Consider the following 27,310-nt stretch of genomic DNA (forward strand, 5'->3'; position numbering starts at 1 on the left):
CTACATCTCCCACACATCTTTATAGTGTGCGTGTAGTGACCGCACTCTGAAGGCCTACACCGTGCCGAAGCCTGCATCACGAGTTCAGCCATGGGGCGTTCAGGGATCAGGGAACTGCGCCGCCATCAAATTCAAAACTCTCCTTATGTTCAAACCCCTTCATGGCCTTTAGCTGTCACTGTCTGTGTAAACTCCTCTGGACTGACAGCCCTCCGACATCACTGCGCTCCTCCAATTTTGACCTCCTGAGCACCCACGATTTTCTTCTGTCCAATCATCGGTGGCCGTGCTTTCCACACCCTCGACCTCAAGCCGTGGAATTCCCTCCCTAAGCCTCTCCCACTCTCCCTCTCTCTCCTGCTCTGGGGTACTCCCGAGAAACCTACCTTTTGACCAAACCTATCTGAACAACAACTTATATTACTATAGCCCCCCTTTAACCTGATGAAACATCCCAAGGTGCTTCACATGACTATTGGAAAGCAAGATATTTCACCGAGCCACGTAAGGAGATATCAGGCCAGATGACCAAAAGCTCGGTCAAAGTGGTCAGTCTTAAGGAGTGTCTAAGGAGGAGACACAAGCGGAGAGGTTTAGGGAGGGGATTCCAGAGCCTGGGGCCCCAGGCAGCTAAAGGCACGGCCGCCAATGGTGGAGCGATTAAAATCTGGGGATGCGCGCAAGTCCTGAATTAGGGTAGCGCCGAGATGTCAGGGGGCTGGAGGAGATAAAGATAGGGAAATGTGAAGCCTCTCCTATTGAGGTTCAGTGTCAAATTTTGTTTTGCAAACTGCCTTGGATGTTTTACGACATTAAAGGCGCTATAAAAATGCAAATGGTTGTTGCCACAATCTCAATTCTGTGGTTTTTTTTTTACTGGTTAACAAGGGCTTTTTATGGGATATTTCTTGAGGCTTCAATCCCTCTGTTCTAATCACTATTAATGAAGGTCCTGTTTAATGGGAATGCCTTGAGAAATTGGATATTAAGTCCAACTGAATGAAATATTAATTATTTTGCCAGCCTCTGCGTCCTCTTGAAACTGGTAATATTCAGTCCTGTCCCATTCCAACCTGTCACCCCAGTGCCTTATCCGATCTGTAGTCAAAACCAGCTTCAGAACTCTCAATAACACGGAGATTACAAAACTCACCTTCCTTTCTCATGACGGCTTCACATTCAAACATTCTGCTCTGTCGTTTCTAAGGTATAAGTCGCTTTTTCTATCTCTACCTCTTCCTCCTGTTTCTGCTAAAACAGTGGCAAAGTCTTAATTCCTTTTGGGATTATCCATGACTCTAGCCCTAGATGTTAGCTCTTCCACCGTCTCAGTCAGACAGTAATCGAAGGAGGCATTAATCCTATTGGAGCAGAGGAAAGGCTATGCAGCTGACGGACATCTCGCACAAGTCTCCCATCATCAGGGCAGGGAGAGGTAGAGAGTGCGAGACAGAGAGAGAGAGAGGCAGACCAGGCACGGAGATAGAGACAGACGCAGGGGAACAGAGAGGCACAGAGATGGAGAGAGAGAGACAAAGATAGAGATAGACAGAGAGGGACACAGGCAGAATGATAGAGAAAGAGAGACAGACAGAGATATAGAGAAAAAAAACAGACACAGATAGGGAGAGCCAGTTAGAGAGAGAGACAGACTGAGTTAAAGTGAGAGACAGAGTTAGAGAGAGAGAGAGACACAGACAGAGTTAGAGAGAGAGAGACAGAGTTAGAGAGAGAGAGACAGACAGAGTTAGAGGGAGAGAGACAGACAGAGTTAGAGAGAGAGAGACAGAGTTAGAGAGAGAGAGACAGACAGGGTTAAAGACAGAAAGACAGAGTTAGAGAGAGCGAGAGAGAGAGACTGAGAGAGACACACAAAGATCGAAACAGAGAGAGAGAACAGGCACAGAGATAGAGAGATATAACAACAGCAATAGCTGAGGCAAGAGACAAGAATACACAGAGAGGAACCAAGTTAGAAACAGAGACAAGGTGACAGATTTGTACATCCTCAGAGAGAAGGAAATATAAAAATAGACAGATAAAGTGATCTAGAGAAAGAAAGAGCTACACAAGAGGCAGAGGCGTACAGAACGGAGTGAAAAGGACACACAGAAAGGCAGAGACAGGACGAGACCAGACAGGAGACAGAGACAGCAGATCAGGACAGAGAGGCAATGTCAGACTGAGAGAGGCACCAAGGTGGAACAAACAGGGCAACGAAGAGATTGAAAGGGTGAAAGTGAAGGGGAGGGGGTGAGACTGAGAGGCGAAGCTGTTCAAGTTTAAACAGCCGATAGAGGTGCACATAAGTTAGCTGCCACTCAATTATATTTCAGTCCCTAGTCCTGTAGGTGAACTGTGTTTTAATTCCCTTCTGGTCACGAGAGGATTGTTCCTTGCTCCATTGAATATCTGTCGTACTGTGTAATCTGCGGTTCCTGGTGCTGACCTGGTTCCTACAGAGTCAATTCCCAGTGGCAGTGGAGGAGAGGGAGAGAGAGACAAAACCCAGAGCCCAGCACCTGTGTCGAGGACATGGACTGAGGTAAGCCATACTTCTTCAGGCAGCTCCTGCGTCTTATACAATCCTAATCTTCAATCCATCTTCTAACATAGAAACTCTTGTAATCTTCTTATTTCATTTAATGTACAGCATTCATCCAATCCCTTTTCCTAAACCTTTTTATCCTCTTGTTATGATTCCTTGTTTTCTTCTTGCCATGAATGAACTTTTTCCCCTTCCATTTTAGCTTACCCTCTTCATCCCTTCCTTCCCAGTTTTCCCCCTTTCTCCCCTGCGTTTTATGGCCATTTTTATTCTCCCCATCGATTTGACCCCCTTTCCTTCACTCAATTTCCATTCCCGCTCCTTTCTCCATTCTTCCCAGCCTCACGCATTTCCCTTCTCTCGACTCTAATTTTCCCAAAATTTCATTCTCCTTGAGGCTGAGTTGAAAGCGTCTTGCTGGTGGGGAATGTGGTGGGTGGGGGAGGGGAGCGGGCGGGATGTAGTTATGCCTTTAAGGGACAGCAGCGTGACTAGAGGGAAATTATGTCACACTATCCAGTTTTGGTTTCACTTTTGCTTTAAGGCAGAGCACAGCACAGACAGCTCCTTTGTAGAGCTGTTCTCAAGAGATGATTTGCTGCAAACCATTGACCTGTGCACCACCAGGGTTGCAATGTCGCTTCATAAAGATTCAAGGCTGTGACTGTGAGATTCGGTAACTTGATGGTCACATCGGACACACTGAGCGGATTGCCTGACCCAGCCAAAACAGAAGATATATTCTTAGATCTGCAAGTTGTTTTCATTGACATCAAACTTGAAGATGCTCTCCGAATGCATCTCTTTGTTTTATTCCTTCAGGGGATGTGGGTGTCGCTGGCTGGGCCAGCATTTGTTGCCCATCCTTAATTGCCCTTCAGAAGGGTGGTGGTGAGCTGCCTTCTTGAGCCGCTGCAGTCCATGTGGTGTAGGTACACCCACAGCGCTGTTAGGGAGGGAGTTCCAGGATTTTGACCCAGTGACAGTGAAGGAACGGCCAATATATTTCCAAGACAGGATGGTGAGTGGCTTGGAGGGGAACTTGCAGGTGGTGGTGTTCCCATCTATCTGCTGCCCTTATTCTTCTAGATGGTGGTGGTCGTGGGTTTGGAAGGTGCTGCCTAAGGGGGTAACATAGGAATGTAGGAGCAGGAGTAGGCCATTCGGCCCCTCGAGCCTGCTCCGCCATTCAATGAAGTCATGGCTGATGTTCTACCAACACGCCATCTTCCTGCACTTTCCCCTTGCCCCTTGATGTCACTGGTACCTAGAAATCTAGTAACCTCTGCTTTGAACACACTCAGCGATTGAGCCCTCTGGGGTAGAGAATTCAAAAGATTTACCACCCTCTGACAGAAGAAATCCCTCTTCATCTCGGTCCTGAATGGCCAACCGTTTATTCTAAGACCATGTCCCCTCATTCTAGAGCCCCCAACCAGGGGAAACATCCTTCCTGCATCTACCCTGTCGAGCCCTGTAAGAATTTTGTACACTTCAATGCGATCGCCTCTCATTCTTCTCAACTCTTGAGAATGGAGGCCCAGTCTCCTCAATCTTTCCTCACAGGACAATCCCACCATCCTAGGGATCAGTCTGGTGAACCTTTGTTGCACTCCCTCTATGGCAAGTGTATCCTTCCTTAGGTAAGGAGACCAAAACTGTACACCATACTCCAGGTGTGGTCTCACCAAGGCCTCTATACAACTGCAACAAGACTTTCTTATTCCTGTATTCAAATCCTGTAACAATAAAGGCCAACATACCATTTGCCTTCCTAATTGCTTGCTGCACCCGTAGGTTAGCTTTCAGTGACTCATGAACAAGGGCACCCAGGTCCCATTGGACATCAACTCGTCCCAATCTCTCGCCATTGAAGAAATACTCTGCGTTTCTCTTTTTCCTACCAAAGTGGATAACTTGACATTTTTCCGCATTATATTCCTTCCGCCATGTTCTTGCCTGCTCACTTAGTCAGTCTAAACCTCCTTGAAGCCTCCTTGCATCCTCCTCACAACTCACTTTCCCACCAAGTTCTGTGTCATCGACAAACGTGGAAATATTACATTTGGTCCCCACATCCGAATCATTGATCTAGGTTGTGAATAGCTGGGACTAGGGGTGGGATTACCCGGCAGGCCCATCGTTGGGATTGTTCAGTCCAGCCGAAAGCCAATGGACTTTTGGTTGGGTCACCGAATCTCCCAAGGCGTGTCCCACCACGAGAGGGCCGGAAAATCCCGGCCGAGATATTACAACGTGCTGAGGGGTATTATAACATCCCCCTTTCTTTTTAAAGATATTTTCACCCATTCCAAAGAAGTATGACTATTGACAATACATGTTCAGATTTAGTTACCATTACATGAGCGTATAGAACTGAGGAATCTATGAGTCTCTAAAGCGGAAAGGTAATCTGCTGGTACGCTCAGATCTTGTGATGGTAACCTTGTCTGGAGGTGTCTTCAATTGCTCACAGTGATCTCTGGAATTGTCATTCTTGCACGTTGTTGCTGGTTGTGTTTGGGATCTTGTCCTCGATGCAACAGGACTGTACGGTGGTTGAGGAGCTGGAATGGATCTGATTTGTCCTCGGTGATGCCTCACTGCTGCGTCTTTGTGTGTAATGGCTTCATAGGACCTTGATTCTCAACAAATCCTTGTCACCTTGGCTGGTTGCCTTGCACCTTCTCTGGTATCCTGGATGCAAAAAATTGTTGTCCCAACTGTAAACTTGGCAATTCTGGCTCTGTGTTTTATCGTGTATGTTGGTCATCATCTCTTGCAGTTTTAAAAGTTGCTCTCTAGTTTCTGAGAGAATAGAATGGGTAAGAATAGGTAAATTGGTACTCACTGGTCTGCCAAACATGAGCTCTGCAGGTGATGGAATTGTTGTACTTAAAAGTGTTGCTGTCAGATGTAACATTGCAATGTGTAGATCTTGCTTGGTCTGTCTACATTTGAGAATTAGGGATTTCACTGTGTGAATCATTCATTCAACTAGGCTGTTAGACCTAGGGTAATGAGGAGAAGAAGTAGTGTGATCAATATTCCACTTCTCAAACAGATGCAGAAATGACTTACCAATAAATTGCGGACCACTATCCATGATGATCTCTCTAGGCACATTGAATAAACTGAAAATAGCACTTAGAGTGGGCGCAACAGTTGTGCTGGATTAATTGCAATTGTTGAATAATGGCGTACTTGGTAAAGTAGTCGACAATGACGGTGAAGTCAGTGCCATGGATATGAAAGAGGTCGGATGTGATTTAGGACCGAGGATGGGTAAGAACTTCATGTGGAATCAATGGTGCTTTGTGCTGACTTGGCATCTGCTCTTGGCGTCAAGAAGAGCGAGACATGTCAACTTCAGTGTCATTGTTCATACCCGGCCAACAGACTGTCTCTCTTGCAAGCCTTCTTGTCCAATCTATGCCCATGTGTGAGTGAAGAAGTTGTTGAAGAATATCAGGTCGCAAAGATTCCGGTATGATGACCTGCCTGTCTTTAAAAATGACTCCGCGGGAGATGCCTCGCTCATCCCGATTGGGCCAAAATGGTCTCACGTGTCCGTAGCCATGCTGAATTGAATCAGGCCGTCCTTCAATGATGGTTTCCACAGTTTCTGTAGTGTGAAATCTTTCACCGTTTGTTCATGTAGCTGCTGTATTTGCATTGCACAGAACGTACCAGATCAGCTATTCTCCTACAAGTGTAACATTGCAACTCTTCCCACAAAAGTATCTTGAAGAATAAGTAACAGCAACGCTGGCATAGTACATCTTTATCTTATTATCCATTCTTGGGATGAGGGCATCGCTGGCAAGGCGGGTACTTATTGCCATCCCTAATTGCCCTGTGAAGGTGATGGTGGACCTCCATCATGAACCATGGCTTGACACAATCGAGTGGCTTGCTGGGCCACTTCTGAGTGCCGTTGAGAGCCAACCACGTTGATGTGGGGCCGGAATCCACACATGTAGGCCAGGCCGGGGAAAGTGGCAGACCTCCTTCCCTGAAGGGCTATGAGTGAGCCTGTCGGGTTTCGAAATGAGACTTCTGCTGAGACCAGGCTAGTTTTATAACAAACTCAAGCTCTGCCGGTGGGACTTGAAGTGGGTTTCTCTAAATTGTTAGTCCAGCAATTGTTAGGTGGCCGCTCGTGGGGGCAGGGGGTGATGGGAATGGGGAGCCAACGACTGGCACCAACACCCAACGCCATTTGCCCCCGGAATGTTGTTGTCACTGCTCTCTTTGTTTACAGCAGGGTACACGTGCCATCTACCCGAGAGTTGGCATGGAAAAAATCAGCTTCAAAGAAAACGTGGAGCACCTTCCCATCCAGGTGAGCGTCGGTGGGGCATTTTTCTTGACGTGCTTTGTTTTCAACCCACTCCTTCCTCTTCCCATTCCCCCCCCCCACTACCAACAACAAACCACAGATCAGATACGTACGAGCAGGTGAAATAGGAGCAGGAGGAGGCCATTCGGCCCCTCGAGCCTGCTCCGCCACTCAATAATGGTCTGTTTGTGCTTCGAGTTCCACGTTCCCATCTACGCCCCCCCACCCCCCCACCCGATAATCTTTGATTCCCTCGTCTAACAAGACTCTATCTACCTCTGCCTTTAATTAGCCTCCCAGTTGACGCTCAGTGCTGAGGGAGTGCTGCACTGTCAGAGTTTTTCCGGATTAGATAAATAGCGCTCCTGTCTGCCCTCTCGGGCGGACATAAACTGTTACATAACTCTTTCACAACATCCTGAACAGGGCAGATTGTCTGTTCTTAGTGATGTTGGTGGAGGGATAAATATTGGCCCAGGACACCAGGGTGAACTCTTCCTCGAAATCGCGCCACCCTGGTTTCGAGATCCACAGCCACATGGTTGACTAGAGTCCTTACACCACAATGGGAGGCCATTCATCCCATCAAGTCTATGCCAGCTCCATGCAACAGTCCTGCCTGGGAGCACAGATAAGGCCGCGTTTTAATGTCTCATCCAAAAGACAGCACCTCTGACAGTGCAGCACTCCCTCAGTACAGGGTGCGACATCATAGATCTTTGCTTTCAAGCCTCCTGGTGTGGGAATTGAACCCACAACCTTCTGATCTCAGAGATGAGAGGCTACTTACAACATTAACTGTGCACGAGTGCAAAGTCGACCTCTTTGCTTCCCTCCCTACCCCAAGGGCCTGAGGCTAGTGTAGTGCCCTCACCACTATTCCTGACTGGGCTGAATTAACCCAGCTCAGACTAGAGGAGAAATCTTAGTCTTTCAAAATATCTCCTTTTTTAGCAACATCTCTATTTAAATGCAGGCGACTCCTCTGCACCCCACGTGTTTTATTCATTCATGGGATCTGAGCTTGACTGGCAAGGCCAACATTTATTGCCCGTCCGTAAGTGCCCTTGAGAAGGTTACGCCTACAACTGAGTGGCTTGCTCGACCATCTCCGAAGGCTACAAGGATTGAGCAGGCCAATGGGACTGACTAGACTGCACTCCAGAGAGCTAGCATGAACTCAATGGGCCGAGTGTCCTCCGTTTGTGCTGTAATGACTCTAGTCAACCACATTGCTGTGGGTCTGGAGTCACATGTAGGCCAGACCAGGTAATGATGGCAGATTTCCTTCCCTAAAGGACATGAGTGAGCCAAAAAATGGGTTTTGACAACACTAAGGCCAACATACCCAAGGCTAACTTTCTTTGCAATTATTTCAGGTTTATTTAATCAATTGAATTTAAATTCCCCGGCCCCTGTGGTGGGATTTTGAACCCGTGTCTGTGGGTCATTGGAACAGGCCTGGTTCAGCTATATAACCAACCACCAAGCGACCGTGTTTCACAAGGTTGGCCTCCCATGTCGAGGCTTCTGCAAACTGTAGCTCATTCAAAACTCTTCTGCCTGTATCCGACCTCACACCAAGCCTCGTTCCACTCTCACACCCTGTGCTCACTGACCGACACTGGCTCCCACTCAAGCAGCACTTCCATTTTAAAATCCTCATCCTACGTTCAAAACCTTTTATGGCTCCAACCCCTGCCTATCTCTGTAACCTCCGCCAGCTCTACACATGGGGGAGGTGATGGAATGGCGGTATTGCCACTGGACTAGCACTCCTGAAACGCAAGGGCCATGCTCTAGGGACCTGGGTTCATAATCCCATCATAGCCAGATGGTGGAATTTGAGTCCAGTAAAAAATTTAAGCCTGATGACCATTGAACCATTGCTGATTGTCATAAAAACCCATCTGGTTCACTAATGACCTTTAGGGAAGGAAATCTGCTCTCCTTACCTGGTCTGGCCTACATGACTCCTAAATGCCCTCTGAACAAGGGCAATAAATGCTGGTGGAGCCAGCAATGCCCACACCCCATGAACGAATAAAGGGGAAAAAAACTTTCTGAGGTCTCTGAGCTCCTCCAATTCTGGCCTCTTGTGCATCCCCCATTGCCTTTGCTCCACCATTGGCAGCAATGCCTTCAGCTGCCAGAGCTCTGGTATTCCCTATGTAAACCTCTCCTCCTTTTAAGATGCTTCTATAAAACCGACCTCTTTGACAAAGACCTCTCCTCACCTAGGCTCCTTAGACAGCACCTTCCAAACCCACGACCTCTACCACCTAGAAGGACAAGGGCAGCAAACACATGGGAACACCACCACCTGCAAGTCCCCCTCCAAGTCACTCACCATCCCGACTTGGAAATATATCGGCCGTTCCTTCACTGCCGCTGGGTCAAAATCCTGGAACTCCCTCCCTAACAGCGCTGTGGGTGTACCTACACCACATGGGACTGCAGCGGTTCAAGAAGGCAGCTCACCACCACCTTCTCAAAGGGCAATTAGGGATGGGCAATAAATGCTGGCCCAGCCAGCGACGCCCACATCCCGTGAAAGAATGAAACAAAATTACCTCCTTATGTGACTCTGTGTCATATTTAGTCCTGATAACACTCCTGGTACAGCACCTTGGGGCGTTCTGACTGCATTACTGGCGCTATATAAATGCAAGTCACTGTGGGGAATTATGGAACTTAGGCATGTAGCTAACGGTGACATTAATAAGTGCTTAGGGGGATTTTGTTTTTGGCTGTCGCTCCTGTCAATGACGTTAATCAGATTCCAGAATCTGATTGCTCTCGATAGCCAACAGTGACTAACGCAGACGACAGTTATTTATACTGAGATTAAAATAACTCCCTGGGCGTTGGTGACACGCTTAAGAGAAAATATTGAGGCTAAATCTGGCCCGAGGAATTGACATGAAGAGTCTCGGGTTACTTGGGCTGGCTCAGCTGTGTTGTCTTTCAGGGACCCATTTAAAGGGGAACTGTCCGTCCGTGGGTCAATTAGTTTTAAGTCAAATGGGACCCAAGGGTGATGAGACTTATCGATTATAGGCCGAGTGTAGAGGGTGATAAGCTCGTCCACCGTTCCTCCCGCTCCCGATCGTTGGCTCTGGCTGGGAGGTGCATGCCCTGTGGGAGTCAGGTGAGAATAGGATCAGGGCTCCCCTACAACCGAGCCCGTGAGCTGTAGCTCAATATGGTCGCAATCCTACTTCCAACTCAGCCAGTTGTGCGTTCAAGTCTCAGCTCCAGAGACCCGTGCACAAAAGAAATCTAGGCTGACACTCTCAGGCAGTATTGAGGAAGTGCTGCACTGTCAGAGGTCCTGTCTTTGATGTAGGCATCAAGAAAGGTTAGGCCGACCGGGCTGCTTTTTGAAAACAGAAGCCTGAGGGATGGCCGAATGGAGGTCCCTTTAAAATGATGAAAGATTCTGATTGAGCGGATGCAGGGAGAATGTTTTCTCTTATGGGGAAGAGCGTAGCTAGGTGACACACATTCATACACAGGGACTCGTACTAGCAAGCGACTGTTGCTCACTCTTTCAGAGAGCCCGCATATGTGCGATGGGCTGAATGGCCTCCTTTTGTGCGGTCCGACCCTATCAGGCGGGAATTCTGCACCTTATTGCTAAGCCTATGGCCGTGTGAGGCAGTCTGTGGATAACCCATTGTGATCTGAGGGCACCTTCTCTCTTCCTATTCCTCTCCCCCATTCCCTCCCTCCAACGCAGATATTCCCAGACCCCTTTGAGAGCGTTGATGAGTGTTGCAGGTGGGTCAAAGGTCGCCTGCCTTCGATTGTGGTGGAGCTGACGGACACGGGGGAGGTGGAGAGCGGAGAGTTGCGTTGGCCACCGGAAGGATTCAGCTCCTGCGAAGATGCGGACACCTTCTTCGAGACAAGCGACGAGACAGACAGCCCGAGGGGAAACAGCCCAGAGCCCGGTGACACCACACAACAAGGTAGGAATCGTTGGTGGTTTTAATTAAGGAGGCTCCTAACCGAGAGGTCGGGAGGGTCGGAGAGAAGGATCCTGGGGAACGGCCATTGTGACATAACCAGAACCATCAACTGGCAGCTTTCAATCTGAATCCCCCCCCTCTCACCCTCCCATCCCGCACCCCTCTGCCACACACCCACTATCAACATCCTGTGGGTTACTATTGACCAGAAACTGAACCGGACCAGCCATATAAACACTGTGGCTACAAGAGCAGGTCAGGGGCTGGGAATCCTGTGGAGAGTAACTCACCTCCTGACTCCCCAAAGCCTGTTCACCATCTACAAAGCACAAGTCAGGAGTGTGATGGAATACTCCCCATTGCCTGGATGAGTGCAGCTCCAACAATGCTCAAGAAGTTCAACACCATCCAGGACAAAGCAGCCTGATTGATCGGCACCCCATCCATAAACGTTCATTCCCTCCACCACCAACGCACAGTAGCAGCAGTGTGTGTACCATCTACAAGATGCACTGCAGCAACTCACCAAGGCTCCTTCAACAGCACCTTTCAAACCCGTGACCACTACCATCTAGAAGGACAAGGGCAGCAGATACATGGGAACATCACCACCTGGAAGTTCCCCTCCAAGTCACTCACCATCCTGACTTGGAAATATATCGGCCGTTCCTTCACTGTCGCTGGGTCAAAATCCGGGAACTCCATCCCTAACAGCACTGTGGGTGTACCTACACCACATGGACTGCAGCGGCTCAAGAAGGCAGCTCACCACCACCATCTCAAGGGCAGTTAGGGATGGGCAATAAATGCTGGGCCCAGCCAGCGACGCCCACATCCCATGAAAGAATAGATCAGTGGAGTGTACTCGAGGAGTGGTTACTGTGCGATACTGAGATTGTCTCTGTTCTTCCTCCTCTCCAGTGATTCTCCCACATCTTCTTCTTTTGAAAAGGATGTGAAGGCATTAGAGAGAGTGCAGAGAACATTTATGAGACCGGTTCTGGGGATGAGGTACTTCAGTTATGTGGATAGATTGGAGAAGCTGGGGCTGTGCTGTTTGGAGAAGAGGCAGTTCAGAGGAGATTTGATAGGAGGTATTCAAGATCACGAGGGGCCTGGACAGAGTCAATAGGGAGAAGCTGTTCCCATTGGCGGAAGGATCGAGAATAAGAGGGCACAGATTTAAGGTGATTGGTTAAAGGAATAAGGTGACATGAGGAGAAACTTTTTCACGCAGCGAGTGGTTGGGGTCTGGAATGCGCTGCCCGAGAGTGTGGTGGAGGCAGATTCAATTGCAGCTTTCAAAAGGGAATTGAATGACCTGCCGATTGGAAAATCTTTACAGGGCTATAGGGAGAGGGAAAGAGAATGGGGCTAGCTGAGATCCACTTGCAGAGACCTGGCACAGGCTGGGCGACCCTAATGGCTTCCTTCTGTGCTGTAACCGTCCTGTCTTTCCAAAGATGGAGGCCCAATGCAGGTAACAGTTCCGGACAAAGGTACAAAATTAAAAAGCAAGAGGAGGCCAGGTGGCCGCAGCATTATGGCTGAACACTCCCTCCCCTCCCCTCCTCCCCCACCATCTCTTTCAATCCCCCCCTGTCCTTCCCCCTCTCCCCTGCCCTCCCTCTCTACCCCTCCCTCCCGCTCACCATCTAGATTGTGTCTGACCCAACCTCCATGCATGACTCTAAATTATTCCAGGCAAGATCAGCTCCAATTCCACCCTCGTTACCAATGGATTAATGAATAAAACGTCACCGTCATCTGAGGGCTCTCCATTCCCGAAGAGGGAAAATACCGCCTGCAATGGAGGCCACAGAGGAAAAGATCGCGCAAGAGGAACTTAGGAACAGGAGGAGGCCACTCAGCCCCTCGAGCCTGTTCCACCATCCAGTTAGATCAGGGCTACCCTGTACCTCAATTCTGGCTCTGTAACCCTTTATTATCCTTGTGTAACAACCTCTGAAAATGCTGGAGAAACTCAGCGGGTCTGGCAGCATCAATGGAGAGAGAAACAGGCAACGTTTCGAGCCCAATATGACTCTTCTTCAAAGTCTTATCCTGTTCTGAAGAAGAGTCATATTCAAGTCTCTTTGAAGGGAGATGGTGGGGTAGTGGTAATGTCACTGGGTTAGTAATCTAGAGGCCCAGCCAACCTACTGGGGACATGGGATCAAATCCCACCATTGCAGTTGGTTGAGTTTAAAAATTTATTCAATGAAACCTGGGATTGAAAGCTAGTGTCAGTAACGATGACCATGAAACTATCATCAATTGTCATAAAAGTCCATCCTGTTCACTAATCCCCTTCAGGGAGGGATATCTGCTGTCCTTACCTGCTCTGGCCTGTGTGTGACTCCAGGCCCTCTGAGATGGCTGAGTAAAGCCACTCAGTTCAAGGGTAATTAGAGATGGGCCAGTGAAGCCCACATCCCATGGAAGAATGAATTCTTTAAAACTTCACAACGTTTGTCTGTCTCTCTCTCTCCACAGATGCTACCAGACTTGCTGAGTATTTCCAACACTTTCGGTTTTTATTTCAGATTTCCAGCACCCTCAGTGTTTTGCTTTTATTTATGAAAAACAATCTCAGTTTTGAAGTTTTCAAATTGATCCACAACTCAAAATCTTATTGGGAGCATGGCGATTGGTGGTGGGGGGAGGGTGGGGGATGTGGGGTGTGGGGTGTTGGGTGTGGGTGGGGTTTGGGGTGTGGGTTGGGTGTGCGGTGGGGTGTGGGTGGGGTGTGGGGTGGGGTGTGGGGTGTGGGGTGTTGGGTGTGGGTGGGGTTTGGGGTGTGGGTTGGGTGTGCGGTGGGGTGTGGGTGGGGTGTGGGTGGGGTGTGCGGTGGCGTGTTGGTGGGGTGTGGGTGGGGTGTGGGGTGTGGGTGGGTTGTGGGTGGGGTGTGGGGTGTGGGTGGGGTGTGGGGTGTGGGTGGTGTGTGGGGTGTGGGGTGTTGGGTGTGGGTGGGGTTTGGGGTGTGGGTTGGGTGTGCGGTGGGGTGTGGGTGGGGTGTGCGGTGGAGTGTTGGTGGGGTGTGGGTGGGGTGTGGGGTGTGGGTGGGTTGTGGGTGGGGTGTGGGGTGTGGGTGGGGTGTGGGGCGTGGGTGTGGGTGTAGGTGGGCTGTGGGTGGGGTGTGGCTGGGGTGTGGGTGGGGTGTGGGGTGTGGGTGGGTTGTGGGTGGGGTGTGGGGTGTGGGGTGTGGGTGGTGTGTGGGGTGTCGGTGGGGTGTGGGGTATGGGATGTGGGTGGGGTGTGGGTGGAGTGTGGAGTGTGGGTGGGGTGTGGTTGTGGGGTGTGGGTGGAGTGTGGGGTGTTGGGTGTGGGTGGGGTGTGGGGTGTGGGGTTTGGGTGGGGTCTGGGGTATGGGATGTAGGTGGGGTGTGGGTGGGGTGTGGGGTGTGAGTGGGGTGTGGGATGTGGGGTGTGGGGTGTGGGTGGGGTGTGGGTGGGGTGTGGGCTGTGGGGTTTGGATGGGTGGGTGGGTGGAGTGTGGTGTGTGGGGTGTGGTTGGGATGCGGGTTGGGTGTGGGGTGTGGGTGTGGTGTGGGTGGGCTACGGGTGGGGTGTGGTTGGGGTGTGGGGTGTGGGTGGGGTGTGGGTGGGGTGTAAGGTGTGGGGTGTGGGTGGGATATGGGGTGTGGGTGGGGTGTGGGGTGTGAGGTGGGGTGTGGGGTGTGGGTGGTGTGTGGGATGTGGGGTGTTGGGTGTGGGTGGGTTTTGGGGTGTGGGTTGGGTGTGCGGTGGGGTGTGGGTGGGGTGTGCGGTGGGGTGTTGGTGGGGTGTGGGTGGGGTGTGGGGTGTGGGTGGGTTGTGGGTGGGGTGTGGGGTGTGGGTGGGGTGTGGGGCGTGGGTGTGGGTGTAGGTGGGGTGTGGGTGGGGTGTGGCTGGGGTGTGGGTGGGGTGTGGGTGGGTTGTGGGTGGGGTGTGCGTTGTGGGTGGGGTGTGGGGTGTGGGTGGGTTGTGGGGTATGGGATGTGGGTGGGGTGTGGGTGGAGTGTGGGGTGTGGGTGGGGTGTGGTTGTGGGGTGTGGGGTGTGGGTGGAGTGTGGGGTGTGGGTGGGGTGTGGGGTGTGGGGTGTGGGTGGGGTGTGGGGTATGGGATGTGGGTGGGGTGTGGGTGGGGTGTGGGGTGTGGGTGGGGTGTGGGTGTGGGGTGTGGGTGGGGTGTGGGGTGTGGGTGGGGTGTGGGTGGGGTGTGGGGTGTGGGATGTGGGTGGGATGTGGGGTGTGGGGTGTGGGTGGGGTGTGGAGTGTGGATGGGTGGGTGGGTGGAGTGTCGTGTGTGGGGTGTGGTTGGGATGTGGGTTGGGTGTGGGTGTGGTGTGGGTGGGCTTTGGGTGCGGTGTGGTTGGGATGTGGATTGTGGGGTGTGGGTGGAGTGTGGGTGGGGTGTGGGGTGTGGGTGGGGTGTGGGGTGTGGGGTGTGAGGTGTGGGCGGGGTGTGGAGTGTGGGGTGTGGGGTGTGAGTGGTGTGTGGGGTGTGGGGTGTGGGGTGTTGGGTGTTGGGTGTGGGTGGGGTTTGGAGTGTGGGTGTGGGTGTGGGTTGGGTGTGGGTCTGGGGTGTGGGGTGTGGGGTGTTGGGTGTGGGTGGGGTTTGGGGTGTGGGTGTGGTGTGTGGGTTGGGTGTGGGGTGTGGGGTGTGGGTGGTGTGTGGGGTGTGGGGTGTTGGGTGTGGGTGGCATTTGGGGCGTGGGTGTGGGGTGTGGGTTGGGTGTGGGTGTGGGGTGTGGGGTGTGGCTGGTGTGTGGGGTGTGGGGTGTTGGGTGTGGGTGGGGTTTGGGGTGTGGGTGTGGGGTGTGGGTTGGGTGTGGGGTGTGGGATGTTGGGTGTGGGGTGTGGGTTGGGTGTGGGGTGTGGTGTGTGGGGTGTGGGTGGGGTGTTGGGTGTGGGGTGTGGTGTGTGGGGTGTGGGTGGGGTGTGGGGTGTGGGGTGTGGGTGGGGTGTGGGGTGTGGGTGGTTTGGGGTGGGGTGTGGTGTGTGGGTGGGGTGTGGGTGGGTTTGGGGTGTGGGTGTGGGTGTGGGTTGGGTGTGGGTGTGGGTGGGGTTTGGGGTGGGGTGTGGGGTGGGGTGTGGGTGGGGTGTGGGTGGGGTATGGGGTGTGGATGGGGTGTGGGGTGTGGGTGTGGGTTGTGGAGTGTGGGTGGGGTGTGGGGTGTGGGTGGGGGTGTGGGTGGGGTGTGGGTGGGGTGTGGGGTGTGGGTGTGCGTTGGGTGTGGGTGGGGTTTGTGGTGGGGTGTGGGTGGGGTGTGGGGTGTGGGATGTGGCGTGTGGGGTGTGGGTGTGGGTTGTGGGGTGTGGGTGGGGTGTGGGTGGGGTGTGGGGTGTGGGTGTGCGTTGGGTGTGGGTGGGGTTTGTGGTGGGGTGTGGGGTGTGGGTGTGGGGTGTGGGTGGGGTGTGGGTGTGCGTTGGGTGTGGGTGGGGTTTGTGGTGTGGTGTGGGGTGTGGGTGTGGGGTGTGGGTGGGGTGTGGGGTGTGGGTGTGGTGTGGGTGTGCGTTGGGTGTGGGTGGGGTTTGTGGTGGAGTGTGGGTGGGGTGTGGGGTGTGGGATGTGGTGTGTGGGGTGTGGGGTGTGGGTTGTGGGGTGTGGGTGGGGTGTGGGGTGTGGGTGTGCGTTGGGTGTGGGTGGGGTTTGTGGTGGGGTGTGTGGGGTGTGGGTGGGGTGTGGTGTGTGGGTCTGGGGTGTGGGTGGGGTGTGGGGTGTGGGTTGTGGGGTGTGGGTGGGGTGTGGGGTGTGGGTGTGCGTTGGGTGTGGGTGGGGTTTGTGGTGTGGTGTGGGGTGTGGGTGTGGGGTGTGGGTGGGGTGTGGGGTGTGGGTGTGGTGTGGGTGTGCATTGGGTGTGGGTGGGGTTTGTGGTGGAGTGTGGGTGGGGTGTGGGTGGGGTGTGGTGTGTGGGTCTGGGGTGTGGGTGGGGTGTAGGTTGGGTGTGGGGTGTGGGTGGGGTGTGGGTGTGGGTTGTGGGTGGGGTGTGGGTGGGGTGTGGGGTGTGGTTGGGTTGGGGTGTGGGTGGGGTGTGGGTGGGGTGTGGGGTGTGGGGTGTGGGTTGGGGTGTGGGGTGTGGGGTGTGGGTTGGGGTGTGGGTGGGGTGTGGGGTGTGGGTGGGGTGGGTTGGGGTGTGGGGTGTGGGTGGGGTGTGGGTGTGGGTTGTGGGTGGGGTGTGGGTGGGGTGCGGGGTGTGGTTGGGTTGGGGTGTGGGTGGGGTGTAGGTTGGGTGTGGGGTGTGGGTGGGGTGTGGGTGTGGGTTGTGGGTGGGGTGTGGGTGGGGTGTGGGGTGTGGTTGGGTTGGGGTGTGGGTGGGGTGTGGGTGGGGTGTGGGGTGTGGGGTGTGGGTGGGGTGTGGGGTGTGGGGTGTGGGTTGGGGTGTGGGTGGGGTGTGGGGTGTGGGTGGGGTGGGTTGGGGTGTGGACGGAGAGTGTTCCAGGTTTCCAGGCCCCTTTGTGGGATGAAATGCCCCCTGACATCACCCCTGAGTAATCGCCATAGGATTGGGTTACAACCTGAACCCCCCTCAGTCCCTATTGGGTCACATGTTTTCGGAATCCCAAATCTGATTGTCTCCCCATCACGAATTCCAGCTGTGGCCTGGCCTCGATCGCGCTTCATTGAAACCTGTTCCAGATGTGGTCCCCGCCCAGCTTAAAGAAGCAACGCCTGTGTTAAACTTTCCCTTCCTTATCCTCACCCCGTCTCGCTGCTGCTGCTGCTGCTGCTTTAGGGTATCGATAAATATTTCATGTTGAGATCGGTGTTCTCTCTCAAAAGCAACAACTTGCATTCATATAGTGCCTTTGATGTAACTCTTTCAGAGTTAAAACAATAAACTAAATTAACACATTAAGGGATAAATCAGGCACAGCCCCTAAGTCAGGTCAGCTGTAAAACCAAGGACAAAGTTTAAAGGAAACTTACAAACATTAAACCAAAATGTGATTAAAGGGGTCAACAAACCACCCCAGCGCCTTTGATGTAGTAGAACAGCCCAAGGAGCCTTACCAAACCATTTCCAACACAACCCTGAGCCTATGTAAGTAAATACTGGGACAGGTGACCAAAAGCTTGGTCAAAGAGGTCGATTTTAAAGAGCCTTTTAAGGGAGGAGAGAGAGGGAGCTGGAGAGGTTTAGGGAGGGGGGAATGCCAGAGGTTAGGGCCCAGCTAGCAGCCGCCGACGCAAAGTGATTAAAATCAGGAACGTGCTTAAGGAGCCAGGATTGGAGGAGCGCAGAGATCTTGGAGGGTTGTGGGGCTGCAGGAGGTTACAGAGAGAGGGAGGGGGGGTGGGCGAGGACATAGAAGGATCCGAGAATAAGGAAGAGAATTTTAAAATCAAGGCATTGCCGGATCAGGAGCCAATGTAGGTCGCCAGGCACAGAAGTTCTGTGAAGTACCTTCTGTTCACCTCTATGAAGCTCCCTCTGCCACTTGTGTTCCAAGCTGAACAGCTGGACCAGAAGCCTGGAACAGGGTTACTATGACAACACGCTTACATCTTTCTCATTATTTTTTTGTGGTTCTTTCCCAGGGGAGGAAGAAACCAAAGAGGAAGCAGCTGAGACAGAGAGCGATGACAGAGCCAGGGCCGTGACCTTACCCTGTGACAGTCAAGACGCGAGGAGACGGAACTGAGGAACCTCGAACCATATCTCGTTGTCCCAATGTTGGACTGGTTGCTTATGAAGGAAGTGAGCCCCTGCAATTAAGGACCGAAGACCAAAATCACGGACCCTAAATCCTCTCCCTGCCGAAACAGACTCGGACGACTGTGTTGAAGGTTTACTTTCGCTACCCTGATCCCCCTCCTGCTTTCAGTGTCGGCTTGGCTCTCTTGGGAGTACCCTTGTCACTGAGTCGCTCGATCATTGGCTTAAGCCCTGCTCCAGAATTCGGGTGTCTAGCCTAGCCCTGAGAGAGTGCTGAAGTGAGAGAGATGCCATGTGTCGAGTACAGTGCTAAGCCAAAGCCCCCATCTACCACTCAGGCGGAGCATAAGGAATCTAGTGGCACAGTCTCATAACATGATACAGCACAGAGGAAGGCCATTCAGCCCATCACGTCTATGATGGCTCTTTGAAACAGCTGTCCAATTGGTTTCACCCCCTCTGCTCTTTCCCCATGTCTCTGCATTTTTTTTCTTACAAGCATTGATCCAATTCCCCTTTTGAAACTTCCTATTGAATCTCCTTCCACTCCCCTTTCAGGTAGCATGTTCCAGATAACAACGACCCTCTACATGGTTTCTCTCTCCTCATGTTGGCTTTGGCACTTTCAGTTGCAATGACAGAGTCACCAACCTGAAAGTTTAACTCTGTCCACAGATGTTGCCAGATCTGCTGTGATTATTTCCAGCGTTTTCCGTTTGCATTCGTCTGTTTACCCCATGGGAAACAGTTCCTCCTTATTTGCTCTATCAAGCTCCTTTATGACTTTGAACACCTCTATCAAATCTCCTAACACTCTCTGTTCGAAGGAGAACAATCCCAGCTTCTCCAGCCTCTCCCTAAAGGACATTAGAGAACTAGATGGGTTTTTACAACAATCGATGATAGTTGCCATGGTCACCGTTACTGAGGCTGGTCTTATATTCCCAAATGTATTAATAGAATTAAAATTCCACAAGCTGCCAAGATGGAATTCTCATCATACTGAATCCCAATGGATCAAACCCCATCCCATTCACTCCCATTGTACACAATCCCAATAGATCAAACCTTGTCCCATCCACTCCCATTGCACACAATCCCAATGGATCAAACCCCTTCCCATTCACTCCCACTGTACACAATCCCAATAGATCAAACCCCATCCCATTCATTCCCATTGTACACAATCCCAATGGATCAAACCCCTTCCCATTCACTCCCATTGTACATAATCCCAATAGATCAAACCCCATCCCATTCATTCCCATTGTACACAATCCCAATGGATCAAACCCCTTTCCATTCGCTCCCATTGGACACAATCCCAATGGATCAAACCCCTTTCCATTCACTCCCATTGGACACAATCCCAATGGATCAAACCCCTTCCCATTCACTCCCATTGGACACAATTCCAAACCACCTGCCATGGTGGGATTTAAACCCAGGTCTCCAGAGCATTAGCCTGGTCTCTTCATTTCTAGCCCAGTAACATTACCACCACACTGCCGTCTCCCCATTGATTGTGTCCCTGTCTATAACAACAATAGTTTTAATTTATACAAGAAGTGCTATTGGTTGTCTTGGGCGATGTGAACAAATACAATATTACTGCAAGCGTTCTCAGTTACTTTGATAGCCAGTCCAACGCTTGCTATGACGCTGTGTAAGGAACTGGCTTTATTAGGGAAAAGGTGTCCTGTTTTATACAGGGAGAACACGTTGTTAATCAAAGAACTGAAAAAAACAGCTCATGGGTGGTCAGTCAAGCTTGTTGGAAGGAGAAACATTCACCACAGTTCTACGCTAACATGAAAAGTTTCATATCATAAAACTATAATCTTATATTTTATACTGAATCAGGGCTGGTAAATGAATTGAATTCTCATCGTACTGAATCCCAGTGGACCAAGCCCTGTCCCATTCACTCCCATTGTACATAATCCCAATGGATCAAATCCCATCCCATTCACTCCCATTGTACATAATCCCAATGGATCAAATCCCATCCCATTCACTCCCATTGTACACAATCCCAATGGATCAAATCCCATCCCATTCACTCCCATTGTACATAATCCCAATGGATCAAATCCCATCCCATTCACTCCCATTGTACACAGTCCCAATGGATCAAATCCCATCCCATTCACTCCCATTGTATACAATCCCAGTGGACCAAACCCCATCCCATCCACTCCTATTGTACACAATCCCAATAGTTCAAATCCCATTCACTCCCATTGTACACAATCCCAGTGGACCAAACCCCATCCCATTCACTCCCATTGTACACAATCCCAATAGATCAAATCCCATTCACTCCCATTGTACACAATCCCAATGGACCAAACCCCATCCCATTCACTCCCATTGTACACAATCCCAATAGATCAAATCCCATCCACTACCATTGTACACAATCCTAATGGATCAAATCCCATCCACTCCCATTGTACACAATCCCAATGGACCAAACCCCATCCCATCCACTCCCATTGTACACAATCCCAATGGACCAAACCCCATCCCATCCACTCCCATTGTACACAATCCCAATGGATCAAACCCTGTCCCATTCACTCCCATTGTACACAATCCCAATAGATCAAACCCTGTCCCATCCACTCCCATTGTACACAATCCCAATGGATCAAACCCCTTCCCATTCACTCCCATTGTACACAATCCCAATAGATCAAACCCCATCCCATTCATTCCTATTGTACACAATCCCAATGGATCAAACCCCTTCCCATTCACTCCCATTGTACACAATCCCAATAGATCAAACCCCATCCCATTCATTCCCATTGTACACAATCCCAATGGATCAAACCCCTTTCCATTCACTCCCATTGGACACAATCCCAATGGATCAAACCCCTTCCCATTCACTCTCATTGGACACAATTCCAAACCACCTGCCATGGTGGGATTTAAACCCAGGTCTCCAGAGCATTAGCCTGGTCTCTTCATTTCTAGCCCAGTAACATTACCACCACACTGCCGTCTCCCCATTGATTGTGTCCCTGTCTATAACAACAATAGTTTTAATTGATTATACAAGAAGTGCTATTGGTTGTCTTGGGCGATGTGAACAAATACAATATTACTGCAAGCGTTCTCAGTTACTTTAATAGCCAGTCCAACGCTTGCTATGACGCTGTGTAAGGAACTGGCTTTATTAGGGAAAAGGTGTCCTGTTTTATACAGGGAGAACACATTGTTAATCAAAGAACTGAAAAAAACAGCTCATGGGTGGTCAGTCAAGCTTGTTGGAAGGAGAAACATTCACCACAGTTCTACGCTAACATGAAAAGTTTCATATCATAAAACTATAATCTTATATTTTATACTGAATCAGGGCTGGTAAATGAATTGAATTCTCATCGTACTGAATCCCAGTGGACCAAGCCCTGTCCCATTCACTCCCATTGTACATAATCCCAATGGATCAAATCCCATCCCATTCACTCCCATTGTACACAATCCCAATGGATCAAATCCCATCCCATTCACTCCCATTGTATACAATCCCAATGGACCAAACCCCATCCCATTCACTCCCATTGTACACAATCCCAATAGATCAAATCCCATTCACTCCCATTGTACACAATCCCAGTGGACCAAACCCCATCCCATTCACTCCCATTGTACACAATCCCAATAGATCAAATCCCATCCACTACCATTGTACACAATCCTAATGAATCAAATCCCATCCACTCCCATTGTACACAATCCCAGTGGACCAAACCCCATCCCATCCACTCCCATTGTACACAATCCCAATGGATCAAACCCTGTCCCATTCACTCCCATTGTACACAATCCCAATGGACCAAACCCCATCCCATCCACTCCCATTGTACACAATCCCAATGGATCAAACCCCATCCCATTCACTCCCATTGTACACAATCCCAATGGACCAAACCCCATCCCATCCACTCCCATTGTACACAATCGCAGTGGATCAAACCCCATCCCATCCACTCCCATTGTACACAATCCCAATGGACCAAACCCTGTCCCATTCACTCCCATTGTACACAATCCCAATAGATCAAACCCTGTCCCATCCACTCCCATTGTACACAATCCCAATGGATCAAACCCCTTCCCATTCACTCCCATTGTACACAATCCCAATGGATCAAACCCCTTCCCATTCACTCCCATTGTACACAATCCCAATAGATCAAACCCCATCCCATTCATTCCCATTGTACACAATCCCAATGGATCAAACCCTTTTCCATTCACTCCCATTGGACACAATCCCAATGGATCAAACCCCTTCCCATTCACTCCCATTGGACACAATTCCAAACCACCTGCCATGGTGGGATTTAAACCCAGGTCTCCAGAGCATTAGCCTGGTCTCTTCATTTCTAGCCCAGTAACATTACCACCACACTGCCGTCTCCCCATTGATTGTGTCCCTGTCTATAACAACAATAGTTGTAATTGATTATACAAGAAGTGCTATTGGTTGTCTTGGGCGATGTGAACAAATACAATATTACTGCAAGCGTTCTCAGTTACTTTGATAGCCAGTCCAACTCTTGTTATGATGCTGTGTAAGGAACTGGCTTTATTAGGGAAAAGGTGTCCTGTTTTATACAGGGAGAACACGTTGTTAATCAAGGAACTGAAAAAAACAGCTGATGGGTGGTCAGTCAAGCTTGTTGGAAGAAGGAACATTCACCACAGTTCTACGCTAACATGATAAGTTTCATATTATAAAACTATAATCTTACATTTTATACTGAATCAGGGCTGGTAAATGAATTGAATTCTCATCGTACTGAATCCCAGTGGACCAAGCCCTGTCCCATTCACTCCCATTGTACATAATCCCAATGGATCAAATCCCATCCCATTCACTCCCATTGTATACAATCCCAATGGATCAAATCCCATCCCATTCACTCCCATTGTACACAATCCCAATGGATCAAATCCCATCCCATCCACTCCCATTGTGCACAATCCCAATGGATCAAATCCCATCCCATCCACTCCCATTGTGCACAATCCCAATGGATCAAATCCCATCCCATCCACTCCCATTTTGCACAATCCCAATGGATCAAATCCCATCCCATCCACTCCCATTGTACACAATCCCAATGGATCAAACCCCATCCCATTCACTCCCATTGTATACAATCCCAGTGGATCATACCCTGTCCCATTCACTCCCACTGTATAGGATCCCAATGGATCAAGCTGCTTCCTATTGATTCCCACTGTGAAGAATTCCGATTTGCTATGAGCTGATATCAGATGGTAATAAGTGTGAATAATCTCTCTACTCATGGTCTTCAGGCTATACCTTGATCAATAAATTCAGAATCTACAGCTTTCAGATTCCCAGGTGATTCCAGTAACAAGGAGTTAACTGATATGAATCTACTGCATTGTAGAGAATTAAGGGAAAAGAGATCATTCCAGAGGCACCTCACAACTTGATCAAGATTGCAGAACATTGCCTGTTGTCATGTTGCATGTACTGAAAAAATGTCCACCCAGACCAGGACGTCCCAGACCAGGACCTCCCAGACCCGGACGCCCAAGATCAGGAAGCCCCAGATCAGGTTCTCCCAGATCAGGACCTCCCAGATCAGGTCCTCCCAGACCCGGTCCTCCCAGTTCAGGTCCTCCCAGACCCAGTCCTCCCAGATCAGGTCCTCCCAGACCTGGTCCTCCCAGTTCAGGTCCTCCCAGACCCAATCCTCCCAGATCAGGTCCTCCCAGACCTGGTCCTCCCAGTTCAGGTCCTCCCAGACCCAGTCCTCCCAGATCAGGTCCTCCCAGATTAGGTCCCCCCAGATCAGGACCTCCCAGATCAGGTCCTCCCAGATCAGGACCTTCCAGACCAGGACTTCCCAGATCAGGTCCTCCAGAACCAGGACCTCCCAGATTCAGACATCCCAGATCAGGTCTTCCTAGACCAGGACCTACCACATCTGGCCTTCCCAGACTTGGACCTCCCAGGTCCGGTCCACCAAGATCGGGACTTTCCAGATCAGGTCCTCCCAGCCAGGGCTCCCACACTTGATGACTCCCAGTAACCAGTATGTTTATATCCAGCAAGGATAGGATTGATCTTCATGGTGCGTTAATTCTAGCAAATCCATTACACAGACACACACACACACACACACAGACACACACGCACAGAGACACAGACACACACACACGCAGAGACACAGACACACACAAACACACACAGACACACACAGAGACACACACGCAGAGACACAGACACAGACACACACACACAGACACACACAGACTCACACACACATAGACACACACACAGACAAACACACAGACAAACACACACACACACAGACACACACACACAGAGACACAGACACACACACACACAGACACATACACAGACAAACACAGACACACACACACACACACAGAAACACAGACACACACACAGACACAGACACACACACAGACACACAGAGACACACACAGACACACACACAGAGACACAGACACACACAAAGAGACACAGACACACACACAGACAAACACAGACACACACACAAACACACGCTCAGGCAAACACACACACACACAGACAAACACACACACAGACACACACACAGACACACACAGAGACACAAACACACACACAAGCTAATACACACACACGCACACATCCTCACACTCACATGCTCACACATACACACTCACACTCACCCATAGATGCACACTCACACACACATACACACATTAATGCACATACATACAGAACACCCACGCACATATACACACACAGATACACAGACACAGCATATTTGCACATGCACACATGCTAACATACACACACACACACACACACACACAGATACACTCACACTAACAAACACACACACACAGACACACACAGATACACTCACACTAACACACGCACACACTAACACACACACACTAACACACATATACATACACACAATACTCTGATCTCACTATGTGGTGACAGTAAGTGTATGAAACAGTTTAAGAGACGCTTGAACCAATTCCATTTCCAATGCAAAGTACCTCTTAAGTCGTGAGTGTGTCTCAGTATAACCCATAATTATTCTGCTTGCATGAAATAGAATTGCCATAGCAACCTGAGCCTCTTCATCAAGGGCACTTGTTAAAATCTCTGAATGTTAATCAAGTTTCAGGATTAAAGGAATGGATTCTGTTCTATTAAATGCTGAACCTTTTCACCACTCGTTTTAAAATTCTTCCTTTCTTCATGGGAGAGAGGAGAGTGGAGTGGGGAGGGAGCTTTAAAGTGTTAAGGCGTTAAACTGCAGGTCATTAAAATCCCATTCCGATTGCATTGTCACAAGAAAGTGCTGGACCTTTCCAGTTAACGAATTAGAAAAAGATAGAATGATCTTAAAATTAAAAACTTCTAGGCTCCTTTTCACTGTTGTTTAACGCGTTTCAACAAATGTGCAGTTGCCGGCAGGGAAGGGGGTTTATTCATTCATGTACAGTAACATAGCGATCATGTCACTGGACCAGTTAATTAAGAGCTGGAATATTCACTTCAGAGACGTTCTCTCCCAGTCCTGGTCCCGATATCCCCTGCGAGAGTTGTGGGGGGGGAGGGGGGGGGATCCGTGCTCAATTGTGATGCCCCCCATGGATGAATATCTTCCAGATGTAGAACGGTCCTTTGGATGGGTTGGGCGCCTGTGGAAGTCTTCTGCGCATTCAGGGGGAGAATGACTTACGTTGTTGAGAAACCGAGGCCAAGAATTTGAGTTGCTTGAGTTGAGTGTCCACCAGGGGGAGAGCCTCTTCTAAAGATACCCCGAGCACTTGACAGTTTAAACTGATTTGCAAAACTCATGTGAAATTTAGCACCGAGGGTATATTCCAACAACACCCCTAACAGTGAAAAGGATCAACGTTTTGCACACAGTCCTCAGGACTGGGATAAAGATCTTTCTCTGGGAGATGGAACATGTGTCAGTCACAGTGTGTGGGCCCTTCACCTCCGCGATGGCTTTGAACCTGAGCCAAGGAGAACCTCTCCGACGGCTGCCAAGTGAATCTCCCTGAGGGACCATCACCGCGATTATTACCCAGAGACGGAAAGCAGCCCTCTCCCTCCCTGAGACTGCGTACAGAGAGGATAAAACACAAAGCAAACTGTCAGTCAGGGTTGGGAACAGGAGGAGGCCATTCAGCCCCTTGAGCCCTGCCCTACTAAACGATTAGACCATGGCTGACCCACACCTCAACTCCATTTGCCCGGCTTGACTCCATATCCTTCAACACCGCTCACCCAACAAAAAAAAATCTATCGATCTCAGTCCAAACATTTTTAATTTACTCCACTTCAGCCAAAGAGATTTCCTTTGGTGGGGAGGGAGGGGTGAGGGGAGGGGGGAGGGGGAGTGGGTGGGGGAGAGAGTTCCAGATTTCCATTCCCCTTGGTGTTTGAATCTTGCTGAAAGGAGAAACATGTCGTCGAAGATTTTTCGTCTCGCACTCATTAGGACAAACACAAGAATGCCAAATTTCAAACGGTCACCACAATTTATACCGCAGGAGAAAAGGCTGCTGATTGGTTGGCGAGTCGACTGTGATTGGCTGAGGCATTGCCATGGAGATAGCCACGGGGAGCTGTGGGCTCCCCAAGCCCCCAGTGAATCAAAAAAGGCAGGAGGCTCGAACGTATTCCTTTTTCCTGCAGAGAACAGGTCCCTGTGTATGAACGCGTGTCGCTTCAACCAATCGGCACTCGTTTCTCCTGTGGTAT

The 27,310-nt window shown here is 50.3% G+C and overlaps 1 protein-coding gene across 2 annotated transcripts; it reads left to right on the forward strand.

The window, feature by feature from the left end:
* Positions 1-1,800: 1,800 nt before the first annotated feature.
* Positions 1,801-18,559, forward strand: LOC144671328 (protein LBH-like). Of its 2 annotated transcripts, none has more exons than XM_078533155.1 (4): positions 1,801-2,545; positions 6,813-6,893; positions 10,633-10,864; positions 18,390-18,559. In XM_078533155.1, exons 2-4 carry the CDS (start codon positions 6,846-6,848, stop codon positions 18,491-18,493), a joined length of 384 nt encoding a protein of 127 aa, XP_078389281.1. In that variant the 5' UTR covers positions 1,801-2,545; positions 6,813-6,845; the 3' UTR covers positions 18,494-18,559. The 2 variants fall into 2 exon arrangements, with proteins under 2 accessions (XP_078389281.1, XP_078389282.1); XM_078533156.1 differs by having other exon boundaries at positions 6,816-6,893.
* The last annotated feature ends 8,751 nt before the right edge of the window (positions 18,560-27,310 follow it).

Source organism: Cetorhinus maximus, chromosome 32, assembly GCF_964194155.1.
Source record: "Cetorhinus maximus chromosome 32, sCetMax3.hap1.1, whole genome shotgun sequence".
NCBI lineage: Eukaryota > Metazoa > Chordata > Chondrichthyes > Lamniformes > Cetorhinidae > Cetorhinus > Cetorhinus maximus.